The sequence below is a fragment of the Populus nigra genome, chromosome 3 (genome assembly GCF_951802175.1).
Source record: "Populus nigra chromosome 3, ddPopNigr1.1, whole genome shotgun sequence".
Lineage (NCBI taxonomy): Eukaryota > Viridiplantae > Streptophyta > Magnoliopsida > Malpighiales > Salicaceae > Populus > Populus nigra.
In genome coordinates, this window is record NC_084854.1 from 915,980 (window position 1) to 940,604 (window position 24,625).

The following is a 24,625-nucleotide window of genomic DNA, read 5'->3' on the forward strand; positions in this document are numbered from 1 at the left end:
AGCTGAGATGGGGCAACAAAATTGATTGATTGATCTGTTGGTTTGGATATATTTTCTGTGCAAATTACATAAATATTTTCTTAAAAATTAAAAAAAAATCAAGATAATTTCATTTTCTTGTATGCATCATGTTCTTTCATTGTGTTATATGTATACATATATAAACACAACCGTTAATAAAGAATATGTATTATTGTCTTGGAATAAAAAAAATACATGTTTCCTTGTGTTTTTATGTTTTAAAAATATAAAAAATTACTTTAAATTTATTTTAAAGGGAAGAAGAAAGGGTAGAAAATAAAGAGTTTTGGGGATAGAAACTGTAAAAAACCGAATTGTAAAAAAATAAAACCGAAGAAATATGTTATTGTTTAAAATGAACAGTAACCCTTCCATAAAAACATGTCGTTTTCACAAGAGTGTAGCAAAATACTCTCATAAAATTGGGAAAACTAAAATCTGGTTGATGGGTTTTTGTTTTTTTTTTATATATATTTTTGATGCATTAGTCGATGGGCTCAGGAGGGTGAGAGGTCAATGCATTGATGGATTAGGTGAAGAAATTTGGAGAAGAAAAATGTAGCCAGTCCAGGCAGAATAGACATGGCTCGGGCTTCAGCCATGTGATAAATTGCTAGGCTAGAATTGAGAAAGAAATTCTGGGCCATCCATAGTTGCATCTCCACTCAAAATATGCAAGTAGACAATGCAAGGTCTCTTCTAATACTATATGTACATCACAAGATCAATCAAATCAATAGCCTTCACCGAGTCAAAGCTTTAATAAAAATTGACTCAAGTTAATATAATATTGTTATTTTTAGATTTTTTTTATGTTAAAACAATGTTATTTTTTTAAAAAAAATTAAGAAGTCAAATAAAAAATCAATTTGATTTTGACTAGGTTGATAGGTTTGTGTTTGAACCATGTCAAATTTTACCCAAATAACCTAGTTTGAGTTAGGTTACGAGAGTGGACATTAGTACTAAGATGCATGTGAAACAAGTTATTCTTAAGAAAACAATTTTGAAATTAAAAAACTGTTTTACTAAACCCTACATTTTTGGTTTAAAGTTGTCTAAGATTTCCTATACAAAACACCTTTTGATTTAAAATTTTATAAATTTCTCCAACTTACAATATATATTAATTTTAGTAAAATAGGCTAAAACATAAAATGAAATATTAATACATGCATTTATATATCAGGGATAATGACAAGCAGAAACAAGGATAGCAAGGAAGACTTAATCTGTTGGGCTTCCAAACATGAACTAGAGGCTTTGAGGCCCGATAGGCCCCCAACCAATGAAGTCACTCTCAAGGCCCATATCAAATCTGCACGCACTTGGCACCATTGCCATCTAGAAATATAGAAGATTTCTTGATCACAATTCACTTACTTATTAAGGTAATAGGTAATGTTATTCACCACATGAAAAGAGTATCATAGTTGAATTATTGGATTGCTAAAGTTAATTTATGGTTTCTCAGATCAACCCCCATAAGTCTTATATCAACTTTTTTTTTTTGTTCTTTGCTTTTTATTTTTTTAAAAAATAACCGATATTGACCTAATCGAGTTTTATTGGGTTAATATTTTATCTAACTAAACTAAAACCCTGACTTGGATCAGGTTTTAAACCTTGAGTTTTTCGGATAAACCCATCAAACCATACTAAATTCACCAGCTATGCTCTTGATAGGTCAAAAAGTTGGTTGCCCATGAGATACTAGGGGGATGCAAGGAACAGGCAAATTAACCGACCAATTTGACATCTACATTTACTTAATAATTTCTAGTACGCTTCTCAAGTTTCTTAAGTACTCGCTCCATTTATAAGACAGCCTGTTTAAATTTATTCTTCATTATATCTTAATTAGAACGCAACATGTGGTTGACACTATAATGTTTTTGAATAGTTTAATCAAAACATATATATAAATATATATGTATGTATGTATGTAAATTTATTTATTTATTTTTTAAATAAACCCAGCATTGTTTCTTATGAAGGGGGGAAGCAATCAAGCTATTGTAGCATGTTCGAAGACCGGCACTGGGCTCTTTCTCTCTCTCTCTCTCTAACACTTTTTTTTTCATTGCCTTAGATCGCATTCTATTATATATTCTTTACGATTTGTGTACATGTGAAGACAATGAGGTGCTTGAAGCCAAATGGGGTTTTGCTAGCATAGTTTATAAAAATGGTGACGTCCATTCTTAATTAGGGTAATATTTAATTTGATATTCCTTGTTCCATTCATAATAATTTTGCTAGTGAAGTTAGTTTCTTGGGATGAAAAACACATATAAAAAAATAAAAATATATTTGGATATTAATATAAAACAAATCTATTTATAGAACAACTCTAGAATGAATTTCTGTTATTTCAAAACATAAAAAATAATGTAACATATCTTTTATTTCAATTGTTCAAATGCTATCTTATTTTTACACAAATTTGCTAGTTATTTTAGTTTTTTTAATCTAACTTTTTTTAAAAAGTTTATATATATGTTCTTCTAAATACATCAAATCATATACAATGTATGTTATTAAAATTATTTAGAAAAAAAGACTTCATGTCAATTGATGTACAAACATGTTTAAATATCATAATAAAAAACAAAAACAATAATAATAAACATTGAAGTGTGTGTTGGGTGAGAAAGGAGGAAAAGGGATTAACAAGCTTTGATAGATTTGAGGGAAGTGAGATGTAAAGAGAGATATGTGGTGCTTCTATGATTAGGCAATCTTTTGTCCAATCTAACATGTTGGTTCGAGTAGGTGCAGAAAGAAGGCTAGCTACATAGAACTAATCAGGATAGTGATATATATGCACAGAGATATGATACTGCTTTTATCAGTAAGCAATCTTCTTGTCCTAAGCTCGCTCCTAGTTTTACCTGGTAAGAACCAAGACAAGACCTCCTCTATCTATAGTGAAAGTGATTTGCATGCAATATATAATTAAATATCATGCTAGAAAGGGGACCCTACTAAAGAGCTAGGCAAGAAATCCCGGAGTGGTGCTGTCCACTACCCATGTTATGTGCCCTAAAATGCTAAACATCATGCTCAGGAGCCTTCTAGCTCCTCATGTTCAGTTGGGTCTTCAATGGTGTGCTTGAGTGGCATGAAGATACTATATATCTCATGATTCCTTCATGAATCAGTGGTAGAGTTTAAATCCATGACCAATATATATTATCATCGATTTAAATTCTAGATTAAATTTTATTTTGAATTACTTTTTCTATAGATCTTGTTAAGTTCAACTAAGTCAAAACTAATGATTTTTTAAAAAAAATATCATTTTAGATTAAAAAAATAAATCTAAGTTGATATCCCGACTTAAATACATGAACACTAGAACGGATCAATTCCAAACTATTGATCATCTCTGCTTCTTTTTAATAGTTTTAAAAATTCCATCACTCTAAAATCTAATACCTATATATGTCACCTCAAATATTAATCTTCATGGAAAACACGCACTAAATACATATAAACGTGAGAGAATCAAGCGTTGTTACGTGTTGGATACGAAAGATAGTCCTTTGGAAACCAAAAAAAAAAAAAAAAAAAACTATGAATCAACCCTTCAATGGCGCGAAGGGGTTCTTGGGAGATCTTATATTGACACGAAATGTCACTAGCCATAGCTACAAACACCAGATGACAAGAAGACAACGTCGAGAAAAGCCATATCAAATCAACATGTCCTACAAGAAGTGCAAATGTAGGATTCATGGGAAAGGCCTTTTTTTTCTTTGTCATGGAGTTGTCAAAATGACAAAATCACAATCTTAGGTGGTATGGTGCTTCCAGGGTTTGGGGGATCGATTGGCATCAAGTACTTGTAATTTCATTTAGAAAGTGGCCTGCATCTTCTGTTTTTTTTCATAGTATTAAAAAAATATCAAGAGGATGTAAATTTTTCTTTTAAAAAATCTAAAATTATTATTACTAACTTAATATCCAAAAATATTAAAAAGTAATGAAAAAAATTTAAGCCAAACCTAGTAAACCTGTTGAATCTATGATTCATGACTTGATTCTAGGATAATTTAATAGAAAAAAAAGTAAATAAACAAAGAATACTAATTTAAAAAAAAATAATTAAAAAATAAAATTTCTTCAAGTATTGTCTCAAATAAAATGCCAAAGATACAATCAATAAATTTAATTTAATATAAAACTATAATATGGCCAACCATCATTTTTTTCATCGTAGATTTTAATTTTTTCAATATTATTCCTTATTAGAAAAAGCTTCAATCTCATCTCTAATTGCCATTAAATACTTAACAAAAACCTAATGAAGTCTCGATTTCTTACTCTCACTCTCTTTTCTTTTTTCATTTTTCATTTTTCATGCTTTCTCTCTTCTTTCTTTCTGAATTTCTATATATATCATAATGTCTCATAAAAATTCTTAACAATTAAAAAACATAAAACATAATAATTAGGTTCTTATTTAATTTGTAATAAATTTTCATTATCCATTTAACATTTAAAACGTATACCATTTTTTTTTGTCAAATATAAGATCGATCAGCATCAAAAAGTTTTAAACTATAAGGATAAGATCAGAATATCACTCAATCTATAGGAGACAAAACATGGTTTCATTTATTTTTTAAACCCAGCCTGAATTCTAGGGTTAATAAAAAAATTGAACATATATATGTATAAAAATTTTGCATAAGCAAGCAATTTGTATATTATTATTGAGAGATTCTGGTGGAGAGTTTGCTGTCCATGATTATTAAAAGAGTGTTTACTGCTTACTACAAGGAAGCATTTGGCCCAACATCCACGTACAAACACACCTGTTGGCTGCTGATGAGATGAGTGTTTTTGTGCCTCCTCGTGATCACTATTTCCTTAATTTTTAATTTTATTTTTTTATTTACTCCACCGAAAAAATTAAAGGCTCCAATCCCAAATGATGAATGTGAGCAAAAAGTATAGTCTTTGTTTGGACTTGCACAATAGTCCAAGCAGATGTCTACTGGGGTTTTAGTACACCCATTTGAAATTGGCCACGTACTGCACAAAATTTTGAGACCCAACATGAATCTTGTCAGAACTCACAAAACCCTTGATGATTTCCATGCAATTATCTATAATATTTTCGAGTTTTCTTTTTGATAAATGATTAGTGATTTTTATTCCTCATTGCATTCTTCCTTTAATTAGGTGAACAATGCATTTTAGGCTTTAGCTATATATTGTTATTTGCCAATAAGTGATGTAGAATATATATGCCACTAGTTTGATGCATTAGAAGTTATTTCATGAATATGGTCTTTATAAAGAAAATTAATCACATAATAATTAAGAACAATACCATGTAATTATCTAGCAATAATACATAATACTTATCCATTCACCAACTAATTATAAATCAACTCATGTTACAAATAAAAAAAATCATAAACCATTCACGAATAGATATAATGTCAATCATATTAAGAGTGTTTATTTTTGTGGTTCAATTTGTTTTTTAAATTATTTTTTTCTGAAAATTATGAAATTGATGCATTTTAGGTGTTTTTTTAATGATTTTGATATGTTAATATTAAAAAAAATATTTTTAATGCATTATCAATTGAAAAATTATTTTGCAAAAATATTGTGTATCCCATTACTAAATATACACTAAATAGGTTACACAAGATTTAAACTATGCATCTTTATATATTTTAATTTCTTATGAATTTCGTGTAATACTCTCTTTTTTTAAAAAAAAAACTAATATATGAAATTTTAGTTTTTCAATGTTGTGTTTAGTTAGTATCTTATAATAAAAGAGACAAAAACATGTTTAGTGAAATAGATAAATATTGAAATATAAAAATAAATATATCTCTAAAATAATTTTATATCATTTCAAACACAATGTTATAAAAAGACATGTTCCATCTATATCAACTGATGGTGATTTTTTATTTTTTTTTAAAAAAACCAAATGCTCTTAGAAGTAATTTCTAAAGTGGAATAAGGAATTATGATATGCAGAATGCATGAGTGTAAACGAATTTCCATATGATAATTTTTATGAAAACTTAAGCTGTTATAATATTTAATATTAATTGTGCGTTGGGATCTTAATTAATTTGCAAAGCCATGTTACCAATTAATATCGTAAACAGTCAACTAAGGGTAACATGATGCCGACCATGAGGAGAAAAATCAAGAGAACATGTGCTTTCCTCCTCTACCCTAAAAATAAAAATAAAATTATGACATGTGATAACAAATTAAGCACTCAACTCTGGATTGATTATGCAAATGTTTATTTGTTTGTCTGTGATCACGCATGAAAACCAAATTTATGAAGATAATTATTGTTAATGATTATATATATATTAGAGTTGTATATAATTGCGGGTTTATTTTTATTGTCGTAATTAGTTATATATATATTTTTAAAATTCCATATTAGGTAATACATAAAAATTTAAAATTCATTAACGATTCAACATACATAAATCCTTAGAAAACCAAGTTTTAACCACTTGAGCTAACCCTAATAGGTTTACTTACACCATTTTTTTAATATATAAAACCCAACAAAAAAGGCCAAAGAGATGCCAAAATGAACTTAGGAAAAACATCACAAACTAATCCTTAATTAAATGATTTTTTTTATATATAAATCTTCAACGTTGGCAAGTATATGAACCAATCACATTGCTTTATTTCTGTGGTTAATTATCTGTAGTCATCAATACCATTATTTATTAATTTAAACAAAACCCTTAAAAATTAATTAAATAATTATTGCCATCTTTGGTAAACCTAGTGAAAGGGACTGAATCACACTTACCGAAATTTTTTAGCAGTTAAGTAATCCGTGTATTGAGGATGCTGTCTCACCCAATCATCTTTCTCTTCCATGTAATTATTTTTTTCTTAAAAGTGATTAATTAATTAACCTATCAGTGTGACTCTCTCTTCCACCAAAGGTTCTTTATGGCCAGTAAAGGGTTTTGTTTAATTTATTCCTTCAAAAAGGGGTTTAATTATTAAATAATTAGGGAGTTGGCTAGCTAGCAGCTTGATTAAAATATGGTTAAGCAAAGTGGTTTCACTTAATTCTATTTAATTTATTTGGAAATTTTTAATTAACCTTATATGCTATGGTAACTACGAATACGCAAGCAGTTGACATTCATTAGTAAAATCAAAGTACAATATAATGAGTCACTAATTTTTAGCTAAATTTTTATAAATTAAAAAGGACAATATGGGTCTCTAAATGTACTTAGTCTAAAGCATTTGAGTTTTATTGATAACTAGATTCAAGATAATATGGGCTTAGAAAATATATCAGATCCAAGACAATATATGTTTGGCAAACGTGTCAAACTTAAGACACTTGAGTTTGAAAATCGACTAAACACAATGCAATATGAATCTGATGAATATATCAAACCCAAGATACTTGAATTTGACAATCATCCAAACCCAAGACAATATAAGTCTGACGAAAGTGTGAGACCCAAAACACTTGTATTTAAAAACTATCGGGTTCTACAACCATGTGTTGAACCCTAAATGATCTCCTAGATTAAAAGTATTTTAGGCATGATAAACCATCATGCCTTTCATTTAAAATAATTATATGAGTCATTCATATTTGAGATAATGATTCCCTTACACTTATAGGTGTACAAAAGATCTTTTAAAAGACTTAGCATATTTATTATCTCATTAATAATATATAATTGATATTTATCCTTTATTAATGTCACCGGAAGCAAATAACTTTTTAATTTTTTTTTTAAATTAATGACAAGGTTCAAGGAGTATACCCGGCCACGACCAAAACCTTGAATTGAGCTGATTTCAATAACTTTGTTTTTTATGTTTCTTTTTATTTATTAAAAAACCTTCTTTTTTAATAGACACTCTTACATTTTTTGTTATAATAATCAGGAAAATGGAACTTGGTGTGTGGTCTATATATATATATATTGATGAACAAGTATTCCTACGGTTATATAGGAATTAAAGGAGCCAGTGATGGCATGCTAACATGCCATGATCATGGTATATAAACACTTGCCATGGGGTCGTGATTCATATGCACCTATGTGATATATAATTTATTATTATTATTATTATCTAACGTTTGCATATGGTAATTAAATCATTTCCCCCTCCTCATTAAAGATATGATCTTTGCATTACAATTAGTACATTTATGAAAAATTTATTTTTTGAAACCTGATTTTGAACACCAAGTTAGAATTAAGAAAGAAACATACCTTATATAATTAATCAAATCCATCCCTTGAGATTACCTAGTGATCATCACTTGTTACCACAAAATGCAATATTCCAAGTAGTTTAGACTAAAAGTAAAATGTGCCAAGGCTCCTTAAAGATTAATCCTTGTATTAAACGAAGTACTTAGGTTTCTGTCCAAATTGGAGTTAATATTAAACGCACCTCGCTAGCATGTAAACTCTCATTACATATATAGCCCTAATTAAACACACGTGTTAATTAATTTCTCTTGTGATTTTAATATCACATGCTAATCACTTGGTAAATACTACTAATCCTAGCTTGATGGAAAAGTAACATAACCTAACAGAAGGACTGCTTATTACTCTTAAATATTTTCTTCAAGGACAATATACTTTTAATAAAATGAATATATATAATTATTTACGCTTTGATCAATAGTTTAATAGCTATATGGCATATTTTATATATTTTCTCTGCCTTTGTCGACAAGGAGGATCAATTAATGAGGAATTGCGATGGAGGCTATATAGGTCCAAATGCCACAGGAAGAGACGAGGAAGTGGCTTACTTGTTATGGTTGCATAAACTCTATATATATATATATATATATATATATATATATATATATATATATAGGCATTGCCTTTTTATAGACTAAACCAACTTATCACCATATCCTTCCAACTAATCTGTTGTTCATATAAATTATTCAAACTTTCTTTGAAGTTAATTATATTTTAGTGTTCCTTTCCCTCGGGCACTACAATGCCCAATTAACTATTTATTTGATAATATGATAGCAGTTGTTTTTTAAAATATTTTTCTATTTAAAATGTATTAAAATAATATATTTTTTATTTTTATAAAATTATTTTTGATATTAGTACATCAAAATGATCTAAAAAAATATATAAAAAATTAAATTTAAATATATAATTTTTAATTTTAATGAAACACGGTTTAAAACACGTTTCTAAACGGAGTTTAATTATATTCAATGTGCTCCATTATTTATATCATTACTACAATTTTCTTTTTAAAATAAAATATTAAAATTGTTTACAGAGAAATATTTTGTTGGTATTTTTTATTTTTCTGATAATATAAATCGGTCGGACTTTTTTTTATGTATTTTCCCATATAAATGTATACTTATTACATAGGAATAGCTAGCATGCTCAAGGCTTGTAAGAAAACAGGAATAACATAAATCAACCACCCCCGTCAACATGGGACATGAGAAAATAAAAGGATCCATTATGAAAATACATCATCATTAGGTTGTAAAAGAGACAAAAAGGAAAGACTACAAGTTTTGAAATCTCGAGTTCAAATCTTTTTTTTTTTAAAGAAAAAAGAAAATAAAAAAAATATTTTTTTACACATTATGTAAGTGTTGTAACGAGAGATTAAACTGCTGAATTTTTTTTATTTAACAATAAATATATATTTGAATCAATTTACTTCAGTTTTATTCAGTCATGTCATGCCATCAAACACAAAAATTTAAGCATTGAAGAGAGCATAATCTTAAGCATAACCCAAATTTAAATTTATTAGCTAAACTGATATTTGTTTAAAACTTAATTAATCTTAATCAAAACTTTTCACCTGCTTCCCTACACCAATTACAGTGTAAATTCTCAACACACAAAAACTCCCATCTTGGTGACTCATCCATTAATGTTTTAAAACCTTGATCATCAGATCTGGCTTCTCGAGTTAATCCAGAACACGAGGTTTGGATTGAAAAAAAAAGTAGAAAGAAAAAAACTTGCCTAATTAACCTATTGACTTTTTTTATTGATCTTTTGTCAAAACAATTTTGTTTTGTTATTATTTTTAATTTTTTTTGGGATCAATTTTTTCAACTTGTGATCCAAACCTTGCTCTAAATTGATCCCGTATCGAGTTTTGAAACTATAATTCATCATCCCAACATATCTCTTAGGTAGTATTTGGTTACTATCTTTGAACAAAAATATATTTAGTTGAAAAGACAAAGATAGAGACATAAAAATAAATTTGTCTCTAAATTTCTGTACTTTCAAAACAGGAGGTACAAATGATATATGTTTTTAAAGACAATATTTATTATTTTTTATTTTTAAAATGTCTTTGTAAAAAACTATTAATTTCAAAATTGTTCAATTAAGACATGTAACCATAAAAATAATTATTAACATAATTTTTAAACACAACTTGGGGGTCGATTCAGGGTAAAACTCGAGTCACTGGTCGATGCTCGAGTCATGAGTCGGGCTGACCCTGGTCAACATAAGAATAAAAGTGATTATTATCATAATTTGACACCCGATTTGAGAGTCGACTAGGGGCAAGGCCTGGGTCACGAGTGGGGTTAACCATTGACCCTAGTCAACATAATGATAAAAATAGTTATTATCATAACTTTAAAATCTGATTTAGGGGTCGACTCAAGGTAAGGTTCGAGTCATGTGTCAGGAGGGTCAATCTAGATTAACTCGGGCAATCATAAAATAAAAGTGGTTATTATCAAAGTTTCAAAACTTGATTCAAAGGTCAACCAGAGGCAAGGCCTGAGTCACGGATTAGGAAGATCAAATTGGGTTGACCCGGGTCAATATAATAATAAAAGTTGTTATTATCATATTTTAAAACCTGACTTGGAGGTTAATTAGGGCAAGACTTAGGTCACGAGTTGAGAGGGTTAGCACAGGTTGACCCGAGTCAACATATGGATAAAAATAATAATAATAATTATTATTATTATAGTTTTAAAACCTGACTTGAGAGTTAACTCGATGCAAGGTTCAAGTCACTGGTAGGGAGGGTCAATCCGATTGACAAAAAAAAAAACATAAAAATAATCAAAGCGACCTTGTTTTAATCAATTTTTTTTCAAAAAAAAGTCAATGATTTTTTTGCCCGGGTTTTATCCTGGGTTGACTTTGGTTTTTGACTGGGTTAAATCTAGTCAATCATTCATCTTTTTCTTAAACTCAAACTAGTTCAGATCCTGGGTCAACTAATCAAGTCAATCTTGATTTTATAATTATGGTTATTATAATATTATTAATTTCAATGCTTAATATAAATTAAAATAAAAAAATATCTAATTATTTTTTAAAATATATAAGTTTAGCAACAATATATATTAAAAATAAAATATATATTTTTATATTTTATTTTGTTTTATCTACCCTAACTAAACACGTTAAAAAAATAATCATTTTATGAAATATATCTCCACAAAATACAATTATATCTCTGTCTCGTTTTTTTTAATCTCCATCCATTCTGTCTATAACCATTAATCAAACACTTCCCTAAAAATAATAAAAGGCGGGCAAATCAGGAGAACTCCCTTCCCATTTAAAAAATACTAAAAAAAACCCTCTCTTACTCTGTAGTAAAAGCATGAAGACAGAGAAAACACAAGTATAAGAGACCAAAGTGGTGATTTCCAATCTTTTTTTTTGTTGCAGAGAAGAGACTATGAATGTCACTTTAAAAACACAGAAAGAGAGAAAAAGATTTATAGAATATTATATAAATTAAAAAGAGTGAAAAAAAGGCTAAATTTGAAGAATTTTTCTAATATTTTTGACCTCCGAATGCACATGGCTTCTTGGTGTTAGTAGCTAGCTGCCTAGCTAGAATATTAGTATTATACCTTCTGTTCTCTCCACGTTTTGTTTTTGTTTTTTGCCTTTCACATGCCCTCCTTGCTCTCTCCCTCTCTCCCTCTCTCTGTTAGTAGCTAATTATCCATTGAAAAGAATTGACTCAGTAGTTAAAACCAGGATCCAGATTCCTCATCATTAGATCTACAGTGAAAAAGTTTCCCCCCCTTAAACTTTCATTTTCTTGTCTGCCTATGTTACTTTCTTGATCTTCTTTGCTTCTTGGTTGCATGAGCTTTGATTCAATCACCATTCACCAAGGTTAGTTGTTTCTTTGTGTTTCTTGAATTCAATGTTTTGGGTTTGATTGGAAGTGTTTCTTGAATTGTTTTGTTTGATGGATCCTTTGCTTTGTACGTGAAATTTTTTTGGCAATGGCATGAGTTTGCGCTTCTTGTCCTTTAATGTTGTTTGAGGTGGAAAATGATGCAGCACAAGAAGTCCTTTATGTTCTTATAAATGAGAAAATGTAGACCAAATTCTTTTGCTTTGGTTAACTGATTTAACTCAAAGAATCCTCCTTTCTCTGTAAAATTTTTTGTTGCCATGTGGTCTTGTATAGGCTGTTCTGGCTTTTGTGTGTCAGCTTTTCAGTTCTACACTTTGTTTGGTTTCCTGGAAAGTGGTATTCTTCTCTCTTATTCCTTGCATAATTCAGCAAATTAAGCGATTATCAGAAGTTGAAAAAATTCTGAATTGGGCCATACTATTTGCATTTTTTGAATTATTTTTTCTTTAATTTTAATGATTCTTTTTCTTTAATTTCAAGTTTGTTGTGATTGTCAAAGTGAAATAGCCTAAGTGCTGTTTCAAGTCTTGAATCAATTGGTTCAATATTTATCAGAGAATTTTGTTTAATAGATAAAACTACTATAGCCAATCAACTCTGCTTTTATTGTATAGCAATCCAATTTTGCTGTTATTTATTGCTCTTGCTGCTGCTTCTGCTCCCTTATGTTCAAGATTTTGATGCATGATATGTTTGTAAATGTATATGTGATTCTCCATTTCTGAAGTGTAGGATGTGAGTTTTCTCCAGTAATTCATTTTTGCTCTGTTGGTTCCAATAGGAATTCACAATTTTCCCGTCAAAATAAATTGCATCAGATTTCATGGTTTTGGATTTTCTACCACTGCCGTTTGAAGATTTTCTTATGCAAGTAAAGGGTTTAAGAAGGTTGAAGTTTTTCATTGTTTCTGGTGCGTAGAGTGGCGCGAGTACAGTGGTTCAGTAGCCTTTGAATGATGGACGCATAAATTTGATGTAATTAGTTTAATGGTCTGCGAAATGGAGAATGATCAAATGGAGGACATGGACATTGAAGCCCTCTCTTCAATGTGGCCTGAAGATATTGATAGTTCAAAGCCATATGTAGAGAAGCCGGTAGGGGATCAAGACATGTTAGAGGAGGTTACCATAGTTGAGGGGCCAACTATAGTTGATTTCCATCACCTTGTCGAGCTGACGAATTACACTGATAGGGGCTCTTCTCAGTTGGCACATCTTGTACAACACTGGGAGTATAAACAGGCAAATGCAGTCCGCCTTCTCAGAGAAGAGCTTGACATCTTAAACAAACAAAGGGAGGAAGTTGAGCTCAAGAAATTGGAGATATTGGAGGATTTTCGGTTTGAGGAAGAAAGATACAGTGGTGATAAACGACAGATTTCTATTTTGGATGAAATTTTTGATATATATCAAGATATTCCTCGGAGAAAAAGTGATATCATTGTTCAAAGCAAGAGAGTAGACATAGATGCCGAATTCGACACCGTCGCATACTGGAAACAGCGAGTAGTGCATTTAGAGAAATTGTTGGAGGCCAGTGTCCACAGAGAGGAGTTACTGACAGAGAAGTTACAAGAAAGCATACAGAACTTGGAAAAGCAATCCTCCCCAGTTGAAGAGTTGACACAGATTCTGAAAAGGGCTGATAATTTCTTACATTTTGTACTTCAAAATGCTCCTGTTGTTATAGGCCATCAGGTATTATGAGTAAAGCAGACATAATCCTATTCTTTCTGCCTGCCTGCGCCCAATTTCTAGCTAAAAGGTCTGATTTGTTGATTATTTCTTTCAGGATAAAGATTTAAGATATCGCTTTATCTATAATCATTTTCCGCGTTTGCAAGAGGAGGTAAGAAATTGTGACCGAGGCAGGATTTCTTTTTCATTTTCATTGTTCCTCTTCAAAGGATTGCTAGCTAGCTCGAGTCACTGAATTACCTATCTATAATTCTATATTGTCCATTCCATTTTCAGGAAATTATAGGAAAAACAGATGTCGAAATTTTTTCAGGCGCAGGAGTTAAGGAATCTCAAGATTTCAAGAAAGAAGTTTTGGATAAAGGATTGCCTGCAAAGAGGGAAATCACATTTGAGACAGAATTATTTGGTTCAAAGACATTTTTGATCTATGTGGAACCTGTTTTTAGCAAGTCCGGGGAGACAATCGGTATAAACTATATGGGAATGGATGTAACTGATCAGGTAAATCATTCTTTTTCGTGGTTATTTAGAATCTTCTTGATCTAGCAAAAGAATAGACATTTATGTTCCTGGTTGCAAAACAGGTAAGGAAAAGAGAGAAAATGGCAAGGCTTCGAGAAGAGATAGCAGTACAGAAAGCTAAGGAAACAGAACTTAACAAAACAATCCATATAACAGGTTTGTTTTTTCGTCGACAATTTCTGTGGTGGTGACTTAAGAAGTTCAATCTGACTTTGTACCTCTGTACTTTTGCAGAGGAAACAATGCGTGCAAAACAAATGCTAGCAACCATGTCTCATGAGATAAGATCACCTCTCTCTGGAGTTGTTAGCATGGCTGAGATTCTCTCCACCACAAACCTTGATCGCGAGCAAAGACAACTATTGAATGTCATGATATCTTCAGGAGATTTGGTTCTTCAACTTATAAATGACATACTCGACCTTTCCAAGGTTGAATCAGGTGTTATGAAGTTGGAGGCTACGAAATTCCGACCACGAGAGGTAGTAAAACATGTGCTGCAGACTGCTGCGGCATCATTGCAAAAGATTCTGACCTTGGAAGGACGTGTAGCCGATGATGTTCCCATTGAGGTAAAAGTTTCATAACACAAAGTCGATAGAATAACTTTTAAGAAAAACTTTAGATGCAGAATTGCTCATGAATATTGTTTTTATATAAATTGAATCTGCAATATCAATATTTTTGTGCCATTTAGCTCTGTCTGAAGGTAACATCTGTTACGATTTTAAATTAAAAAAACACTAATCATGCTTTAGTTTTAGGTCATTGGAGATGTTCTTAGGATCCGGCAAATCCTCACCAACTTGATAAGCAATGCAATAAAGTTTACTCATGAAGGGAAAGTAGGGATAAAACTTTATGTCGTATCGGATCCATGTTATGGAAAAGCTGAAAGAAAACATCAGAAGTCATCTGCAGATCAGTCAACCACAAATGAGCCAAAGGAAGGCAAGCCTACATCCTCGTCTCAAAGTAGCAGCGATCGAAAAAGTTTCCACAGTACAAAATACAGTGAAGGTCCATATCCTAATCATTTGCCTAGCAATGAACCTCAAACACCGGTTAAAAATGGAAACACAATGGACGGAGATAAAGGGGAGGAACCTGAAGCACCTGGAACAACAGTGTGGCTTTGCTGTGATGTTTATGACACCGGCATTGGAATCCCAGGTACATTATCAATATGCTTAACTCTATTCTAAAATCATCTGCCTAGTCGAAGAATTGAGTATTTTCTTTTCTTCTTTTTTTCTGTTTATCAATACTCTAGCTGTCTATTACATTCTAAGTTAATTTCTATTGTAGAAGCACTCATTACATTTCTTTTTCATGTCAGATAATGCTTTACCTACTCTATTCAAAAAATACATGCAAGTTAGTGCGGATCATGCTCGAAAATATGGCGGGACAGGGCTAGGCCTTGCGATATGCAAACAGCTGGTGAGTTTTCTGACCACCCAAGCCATTTGTGATTTGTACTTTGACTGTAATAAACTGAAATTTGTATTCTGAAACTTTGATACAAACATGATTTTATAGCTTAAATTGATGGGAAACAGAACATCGTGTGAATACAGATTTTGAGACAGCCTTCTTACTTTTCTATGCATTTGGATTAGGTTGAGCTGATGGGAGGCCGTCTCACTGTGTCTAGCAAAGTGAAATGTGGATCTACGTTTACGTTTGTGCTACCGTATAAGGTATCATCAACCTGTGATTCTTCCGATGATCCTGATGATCTTTCAGAGATGGCTGATCATGATGCTCCACTAGAGGATGAAACTGCTGGCTTCTTTCGGTTCCAACCACGTACTTTGGGCTCTCTATTCTCTTCTAATGGATCCACCAGGACTCAAAAATTGTTGCCACATAGTATTGGTTTCAGTAATTCCCCTATACTCAATGGATTCTCTGAGGATTCTTGCTCATTCCCTTCTGGTAACGCTAGATTGAAAGAGACAACTTCTGTTGAGGATGCCTGTTCTATGGTTGAAGTTGCCGAGACATTATCTGAACCTGAAAGCTCATTTAGTCATAGTCCAGACCGTGACAACGAGAATGTAGTTTGTAGAAGAAAACAATGTCTAGATGAAACAGAGAGTAAAATCCCTAATGGTACTAAAAACTGCTATAATCACAAAGAAGTGTTAGGTGACCCACCAGGGTCGTGTCAGGAACAAGAGAAATCTGCCACAAGTTCTCAGTGCAATTCTAGCAGCATTCCACAAGAACCAGAACCAGAATCAAAACCAAAGCCTAAGATCCTTCTAGTAGAAGATAACAAGATCAACGTAATGGTGACGAAATCAATGATGAAGCAGTTAGGCCACACCATGGATGTCGTAAATAACGGAGTTGAAGCAGTGCGTGCAGTTCAGTCCTGTTCTTATGATCTCATTTTGATGGTAATTTCTAGATTCAAATAATTTCCACCACCTCCTTTTCTTTGTTCATGCTTCTTCTGATGAGTTTAGGTGTGAATGCAATTTCGATTAAGCTGAATACTTTGATTCTTAAGTTTCAGTAACCGTGAATACAAATTTTGCAGGATGTCTGCATGCCTGTTATGAATGGTCTTCAAGCCACACAATTGATTCGTTCTTTCGAAGAAACTGGCAATTGGGATGCTGCTATTAAGGCTGGAATAGAGCCATGTGCACCGTCTTCAGCTTCAGTACTACATGGTCAGAGTTCAATTCATGATCATAAGCGGATTCCTATAATTGCAGTAAGCACTTCACTATCAATAACCCTTAAAATCTTGATACCCCATTTCCTCTCCTGATTCACTTGTAATCTTACTATCCTGAATATTATTAGCCATTTGTTAAACATTATTATCAATCAAAACACAGCAATGTGTCTTGGTTTCTATACTAGCCAATTTACGCCAGAACCACCGAAAGATGTCTTCTTTTCTTCTGTCAGCGTACGCTAACAGATTCTGCTGGTGAATGTGCAGATGACAGCAAATGCATTGTCAGAGAGTGCAGAGGAATGCTATGCAAATGGCATGGACTCATTTGTTTCAAAGCCCGTGACTTTTCGAAAAATAAAAGAGTGCTTGGAACAATATCTACCATGATTTCTGCTGTAAATTTGTGTACAAAAAATGCTAGGAAAGTTTTGTAACCAATGTAACATGTTCTTTGCAGCCATTAGTATATCTCAGTAGAAGTTGTATAGTTCCATGTCATTACTTTTTCCCTTCTCCAAGATTATTTTAACATTTTTCCTCAAAGACTAGGTGATGATTTTAAAAGGAAGAAAAGAAAAGAAAACACGAGAGAATTTTATGATAATAGTCTGCTATTGTTGTCCAGACTTCAGTTACTATTTTATTCATTAAAACTTCATTACATTTATAGTAAAAACAAACAACCGCAAATCAGCAAATAAAATCTTAACCGACTAATTTGTTCCTACATACTAGCTCAACATTTATTTGATGATAACAAAATAGAAAAAAATAGGACTCCAGAAGGAGTCTTCAACACTCCTTGCTTCAGGAATTAAAAATTCCAATTTTCTGTCTTAGGAATTCGAATTTGCTTGTTGGAAGTGCCTTGGTGAACATATCTGTTAACGGATCTTCAGTTTTACAGTGAATTAACATAACCTCATCATTTTTCTACATCTCTTGTAAAAACAATAGAGTTTCATATTAAAATATTTGGTTTTTCCATGAAACACTGGATTGTGAGAAGTTGTTATTGCTGCTTGATTATCTACTGAGATCTATGTAATTTCCTTCTAATCCATGTAAAAATCACATAGAATCTTCTTGAGCTATAATGCTTGATTCACTACTCCTGTTGTTACTATAATTTCAGCTTCTGCAGTAGATTATGCCACAATGTCCTCCTTTGATGACTATGAGAACATTCCTAATCCTAGGCTGAAAGAAAAAACAGGACTCATGGATTCCTGAAGCAATCTTCAACGCTAGGCAAATCTCTGGGTTCTTGTTAAGTTAGGACTTGTAAGAAAAGGCAAGAAGGTATATCACAAAAAAATATGAAGGTACAGAAGGTAATGGCAGATGCTCCTCAGTAACACAACTCAGAGAAAAACAGAAGGCAAGAAATATAAAGTAACTCAATTTCTGAAACCCGGTTTAATCTTACCTAAATCTTAGTAAAATAATCACACTTACATGTATTTTTAATACAGTAATTCCATTTCTTTACAATGCTAATGACTACTGGTGTAAGAAGTGTCAAATGATAACCTACAAGTCAATTATTTTCATGGTCTATTTCCAAAGCTGCCGGTCTCTCCTGATTTCGGTTGGTAAGCTGATCGATATCTATTGCGACCTCGTGAGGTGTTTCCCTATTTGGACTAGAATCATAGCTTGCAGAAGATCGATTGGCTGGATATTCCGTGTCGATTGAATAGGCTGATGGGCTTGGAGCACACATAGTAGGCAGACTGATGCCATTTCTATCATTCAGATCACTTTGTCTGAAAGTACTGGATGTCAAGTCCCTTTGAATGAAAATTCTAAAGAAGTTTTCAATTCTACTCCTTATTGAAGCTGTGGAATCAGAGGACCTCAAGACGTTTCTTTCTCGGTAAACAAACATGACTACGAAGATAATGAGAGCTAACAATGCAGCTAGTCCTGCAATTAAAAATAACCCCCAGAAACTCTTCAGACTAAGGCTATTAGATGAAATTGAGGAGCTGGATTCTGGACAAGTGCTTTTTTTGCCAAACCATGCACCCTCTATTTGCTTCATTTCATCTCCCTCGGTCACATTTAAAATTGCCCTCGATATATCAGGCACTAGAGGAGAACCTTTAGGGAAGACCTGAAGTTACAAAAAGAAAGGATACATGAGAAACTATATATGCACTTATTAGCCACAGAGTAAATGGAAATAACAAGATAGGAAAGTGGGCTTACAAAGCCAAAACCGCCTGTTTTAAATTTAGGATCAATCATGGTATATTTGGAGCAATATCTTGACAGAATGAGCTTTATATATGCAAGTTCGTCGAAAGCAGCAGCAATACCACCATTTCCACTTCCTTTGGAGAAAAGATGGTGGCATTCTTCTGGAGAACTATACACCATGAGCTTGGACTTGTCGAACCCCAAGTCTAACAAGATTCCTAGAATAAAAGAACCCTTCTGGTAGCCCACATACTCCCCTTTCTTAATGAGCTCACGCACATCAGTAACTGTAGGCTTCAGCTGCTCGACGGTAAGTAGGCTTGTTAAACTGGCGGTGTAACTCTGCGTGAGGATCAATACAACAAAACACCAGATGATTATCACCGCCCTAGACAAGTTGCTAACCACTCTCTCCCCTGTAAATATAAACATAAAGTCAATTTGGTGTTTATATATATGGAGTGCTAGTACAACAGTAGAGGTAAAATTCACAAGGGAAGGGAGATTACGTTGTGCAAAAACCATAGTTGAGAAGGAAAACCAGAAACTAGTGCCAGCTTGATCTGAAGCTGACCCTCGAAAATCTTCATTTATTCTGTGCTCAAGAACCCAGACCACAAATCCAATGAAAACAAAGAACAGAAAACTGCTCACCCAAAGGTCCCATGTCAAAGGTTTCATGAAGACCCATGCATTTTTGCTGTTGTTGTCTGCAATCGGAACAATCATGGAGACACCACTTTCTGTGAAAGGCAGGGTATAGTCGATGTACAAGGACCTGTTGTAGACAATAGTTATGTCTCCAACCACGGCATCATAATTCTGTTGGCAATAAACATAAAATACGTCAATGTGAATGATATTCAATGTGATATAGTTACAAGAACAGAAAAGGAGAGAGCAAGTCTTACCTTCAAGTACACTTGATAGGCCAGATCGTTGTAAGTTCCAGCAGGTTCGCCATCAGGCTTGGCAAAGGGGATGTACTCATAAGGCAAAGCATAAGGCAATGCTTTGACTGCAGCATCAAAGACATCAATGCAGAATCCGGTGAATGTTGTGGTGTTGGAACCAGGATCTTTTGTTACTGCTACAAACTCACTGAAGCCAGACTTCACAGGCACTCCTATTTTCAACTTCTTCTCATTTGTGGGAATCTCCCAACCCTTGGGAACCACAGTTGTATCCCCAGGAAAAATTACAGTGGAAAGTCTGGAAGTAGAAGTTGAATTCATACGTTTATTTATTCTCGGATTCAGTGTTTTCACAAGTCCTTCTGTTGGCGTCCAAAATCCAATCCGTCTTCCTCCATTTCCGTTCACATTAGCTATCTGAAAAGCTGGTGATTGCAACTGCCCATCAACAAAAAGGTAATCTCCTGTAAGGCCTTTGAAACTAGTGGTCGATAAAGCTCGAAGAATGTTTGGACCATTTAAAGAGATGCCAAGAGTTGCAAGATCAGTTGATGAATTGCTAGAAACATTTGCCTTTTGGAAGCCAAAATTTGTAGTGCCGGCTTTCTCAACTGCCAAGGCCAATGCTGTAGCAGCATCATAGGCCAGGAGTCCATAAATGTTCAACTCAGCATCAATTTTATTTGGATTATCTCGTAGGAATTGCCTTTTCCACCGAGCTCGAAAATATTCAAGCGCTTTTGTTCTTGGAACATAAGGTTTAATACCCAATACTCCTTGGATAGTATCGGTAACAGAATGATTTGGTGAACTCAAGAAATCAACACTCAGACCGTCTGTCATGATCCAAACATAGCCTTCACTCATCATTCCAATCTCTTTTGCTTTGGTGAAGAGCCGAGTGCCTAGAGAGCGATACATATGCACAATGAAAACTCTAGTTTGCATTGTCATCAACTTATAAAGCTCCTCAACAATTTGATCATCAGTGGCCGATGGAGAAATGACACTCCGGTAGGGCACACGAACATCAACTTCTTGCAGAGCATCAGTTAAATAAGGTATGATTCCCTCTCCATATTCATTGTCAATGTAGATGGGCACCGCTTCTCTCCATCCAAAGGCTTGAACTATAGCACTTATGGCGTTCACTTGAGCTGAATCATTTTGTGTTGCTCGCAAGAAATATGAACTCCTGATGGAAGTAAGAGAAGGACTTGTTGCAGAAAAAGATATAATTGGCACCTGAGCTTTTTCTCCAAGGTCAATAACAAAATTGGCTTGCATTGATGTTGTTGGCCCTAAGATTGCTTGCACTTCCACATTTTTTATCAAGTCCAGGGCTGCATTTCGAAAGGAGATTAGAAAAATTAAAGACTTCTGCAGCAGAGAACGATCAAGCAAAGGATCACAGTTTCTTATAGGATGATCATTCTGCAGTCACGTTTTATGATCTGTGAGCTCCTCTCTTTTAATTGCTCTACACCTTATGTTGGATTTGGTTAGTGTTCTAATGCATAAGGGACTTATGAATAAAATAAACATGTATCTCAAATAATTTTATAATGAATTTTTATCATTTTAAAATAAATAAATAAATAAAAAAACAAGAAAATATGTTTTCTTTATGTTTATTTCCTTGTCTTTTCTATTTTAAAACAATAACTAAACACTATCTTATAAATCAAGATATGACATGACAGCAGAAAATTAACATGCTTTTGTCTAGCAATCCATGCTGATCGAGCTATATATTTCTTTCACTATCAATCCAAACTTTTTAAGCAGAGCATGAACTTTTGTTTTAACTTGAGGGAAAACTAAGCTAATTAACTGGTGAGTGTACATGCATAATGCAATAACCGTCAAACAACCATTTTTATTTAATAGTTTAAGTTTTAAAATAAAATTTTAAAATATAATTTATATTATTTTTTTATATATCCTCCCAAATAAAAACTCTTTAAACTTAAAATTTATACAAGTTTACATTAAACTTATACTTAATTTTTATCAAATAAATAAAAATAATAAAATTTAATCTTGTGATCATTTAGTTATCAAGATTTTGATACCATATCAAAAAATAATCTTAACCTAATAATTTAAATTATTAAATAAAATTATAAGATATAACAAAAACTAATATTTTTATATCAACAAAAATAATTTATAGATTGAAATGGTAACCACATGATTATCGAAATGGTAACCACAAAAATAATGCAATGATCGGCGTAGCAGTACTACACAATTAAAATAGGCAGTGCCAAACTTATCATGTTCATATTTTATTTTAAGAAGTACATCTCAGGCGGTTAATTACATATAAAAAGGTAGCTGATAAGACAGTGACAAGTTAAACAAATTATTCAATGACATCAATTCTAAATTATTAATAATCCAAAAGTGATTTTAAAAAAAGTTTGACCGCGCATCATAGGTTAGCATATTAAAAATGAAATAATCAGAGATCTAATTGTTAGGTAGAGTTAAAAAAAATTTCTATGTTATCTTAAGAATAAGATAACTGCGTTATTTATTGGACTGATGGGTCTTCCATTATTAGATTTGAAAGTTGCTGTTTGAATTAATTTTATTATTTTTCTATAATTATTTTTTGTTCTTTTAGGATTATGTTTTAATTTTCTTGATGTTTTTAGATTTTAAGTTATTTTCTAGTAGATCTATTTACTATTTTAAAGTTTATATTTTTAGTTTTTTTTAACTCATTAAAATCTTTATGTTTATTATGTTATTGCTATTATATTAGCTTAGGAGACCACCTCCAATATTACAGGTGGGGGGGGGGGGGGGGGGGGGTAGCCACAATTTATGAAGACTTTTGTGTGTTTTGATTTGACCCTCCTTATCATTGCTAGCAGAAAGTTAGACTTTTGTGTGTTATTGCTTCATTATCACAGTAAGGCTTAGATAAAACGTGTCCTTCTTGGTCTTAATTAAGGTGTTGATTGCCGATAATTAAGCTTCCCAAGACGTTGTCATTTTGGGTTACAATGAAAAGTTGAGGAAGAAATTCCTCAATCAACACCGGTTCTTAGAATGATTATATAAACCGGTTCGAGCGTGAATGGCTTACGTAAACACGATCAGAAAGAGAGTTTGTCTAGATATGTGCAGGTTTTTCTGAGAATACCCTTAGCTTGAAAAGAAAAATATAACAAGCATGCAACGGTATATATATTCTCATATCATGTCAATGGACCTGCATTTCTATGAACAAACTAGAGATTTGCAGGCCGAGAACCTCATCAGATAGTTAATACAGAATGTAAAAATCTCTACTGTTAAAATGTTGCATGAGGAAGTTAATAATTAGCAGTAAGAAATGGTGAGCAATGGTTCATAATTGGAGAAAAGAGATGAGAACCAAGAGAAGGGGCAGAGAGGGAACCTGCAGCAGCTGCACCAATAACATCTTTCTTTGAGTCCCTGGTGTTGAGGACCAGTCTAGTTTTGTAGTCACCATGAGAGGCATAGAAGTCTGAAAGGGCCATGTTGATGCAGCTCAAAGCAATATTGGCCTCCAAAGAAGCCAAGTCAAGAACCACTCCTACATTCACTGGGATTGTAGATGTTGTGTTCTGGGCCACCCCCATTTCTAAGAACAAAATCATCAAAGAAAGGAAGAAAAAGAAAGATAGAACAGGATTTAAAGAGCGTTCTTTCATGATCATCTTGTTATCCACCTATGGTTGAGCTGATTCTAGCTAGTTTTCTTGGTTTAAGCTTGGAAGGAAGGAAGGAAAGAAGTGTTATTTATAAGGTGAAACTAAAGTTCTTGAGGAGGGGCCTAACCGTATTTTGAAGAGAGGAGAAGAATAGTGATTGTAATTACTAGGAAATTGCATGATTTGATTGTTTGAATCAAATCATATTAATAAATTGGAGACGTGGGTCCTGCAGGGCTACAATTTTACGATAGCGATTTACATTTACATTGAAGAAGAATTAAATTCTTCTTTCAAATAGAAGGTATTAAGAGGAATTAGCTAAATTCTTCTTAATATATATATATATATATATATATATATATATATATAGGAAGTAAATAAAAAATTAATTTCAATTAATATATAAACTAATTTAAAATACATTTATCATAAATAAAAAAAATAATTCACCAAATATACACCAATGTCTTATACGATGTGTATGTGAACTTGATGAAAATAAAACTAAATGTGTTTTTGGTATTGTGATGTATAATATTTTTTTATTTTTAATATCAGAAATGTTAATTAAAATCACATAAAAACTATTAATTTAACACTATTTCATAAGAAAAAAAAATTGAAAAATGCTTTAAAAAGAATGTTCTAACAAAAAC

General features: G+C 32.3%; 2 protein-coding genes across 3 annotated transcripts; one reads left to right on the plus strand and one right to left on the minus strand.

Annotated features, from left to right (window-relative positions):
- Positions 1 to 11,831: 11,831 nt before the first annotated feature.
- LOC133688664 (histidine kinase 5-like) lies at positions 11,832 to 17,759 on the plus strand. Of its 2 annotated transcripts, none has more exons than XM_062108234.1 (11): positions 11,832 to 12,203; positions 13,013 to 13,929; positions 14,024 to 14,080; positions 14,206 to 14,433; positions 14,517 to 14,610; positions 14,689 to 15,026; positions 15,219 to 15,627; positions 15,794 to 15,897; positions 16,077 to 16,862; positions 17,006 to 17,185; positions 17,420 to 17,759. In XM_062108234.1, the coding sequence occupies exons 2-11, from the start codon at positions 13,219 to 13,221 to the stop codon at positions 17,540 to 17,542; spliced, it is 3,030 nt and encodes a 1,009-aa protein (XP_061964218.1). In that variant the 5' UTR covers positions 11,832 to 12,203; positions 13,013 to 13,218; the 3' UTR covers positions 17,543 to 17,759. The 2 variants fall into 2 exon arrangements, with proteins under 2 accessions (XP_061964218.1, XP_061964219.1); XM_062108235.1 differs by having other exon boundaries at positions 13,151 to 13,929.
- Positions 17,760 to 18,559: 800 nt separating this feature from the next.
- Positions 18,560 to 24,113, minus strand: LOC133690333 (glutamate receptor 2.8-like). The gene is made up of 5 exons (XM_062110587.1): positions 23,690 to 24,113; positions 20,272 to 21,617; positions 19,870 to 20,182; positions 19,370 to 19,776; positions 18,560 to 19,274 (listed from the first exon to the last, which is right to left on the minus strand). The coding sequence occupies exons 1-5, from the start codon at positions 23,970 to 23,972 to the stop codon at positions 18,696 to 18,698; spliced, it is 2,928 nt and encodes a 975-aa protein (XP_061966571.1). The 5' UTR covers positions 23,973 to 24,113; the 3' UTR covers positions 18,560 to 18,695.
- Between the last annotated feature and the right edge of the window lie 512 nt (positions 24,114 to 24,625).

What these genes read in the sequence shown, in the direction of transcription:
- LOC133690333 (XM_062110587.1), bottom strand. Translation starts at nt 23,972, where the DNA reads ATGATCATGAAAGAACGCTCTTTAAATCCTGTTCTATCTTTCTTTTTC. An exon ending in TATTGGTGCAGCTGCTGCAG is followed by an intron (nt 21,618 to 23,689) that starts GTTCCCTCTCTG and finishes TTCGAAATGCAG; the next exon opens with CCCTGGACTTGATAAAAAAT. An exon ending in AACTATGGTTTTTGCACAAC is followed by an intron (nt 19,777 to 19,869) that starts GTAATCTCCCTT and finishes TTATATTTACAG; the next exon opens with GGGAGAGAGTGGTTAGCAAC.
- LOC133688664 (XM_062108234.1), top strand. Translation starts at nt 13,219, where the DNA reads ATGGTCTGCGAAATGGAGAATGATCAAATGGAGGACATGGACATTGAA. An exon ending in CACCGGCATTGGAATCCCAG is followed by an intron (nt 15,628 to 15,793) that starts GTACATTATCAA and finishes TTTTCATGTCAG; the next exon opens with ATAATGCTTTACCTACTCTA. An exon ending in CTTATGATCTCATTTTGATG is followed by an intron (nt 16,863 to 17,005) that starts GTAATTTCTAGA and finishes CAAATTTTGCAG; the next exon opens with GATGTCTGCATGCCTGTTAT.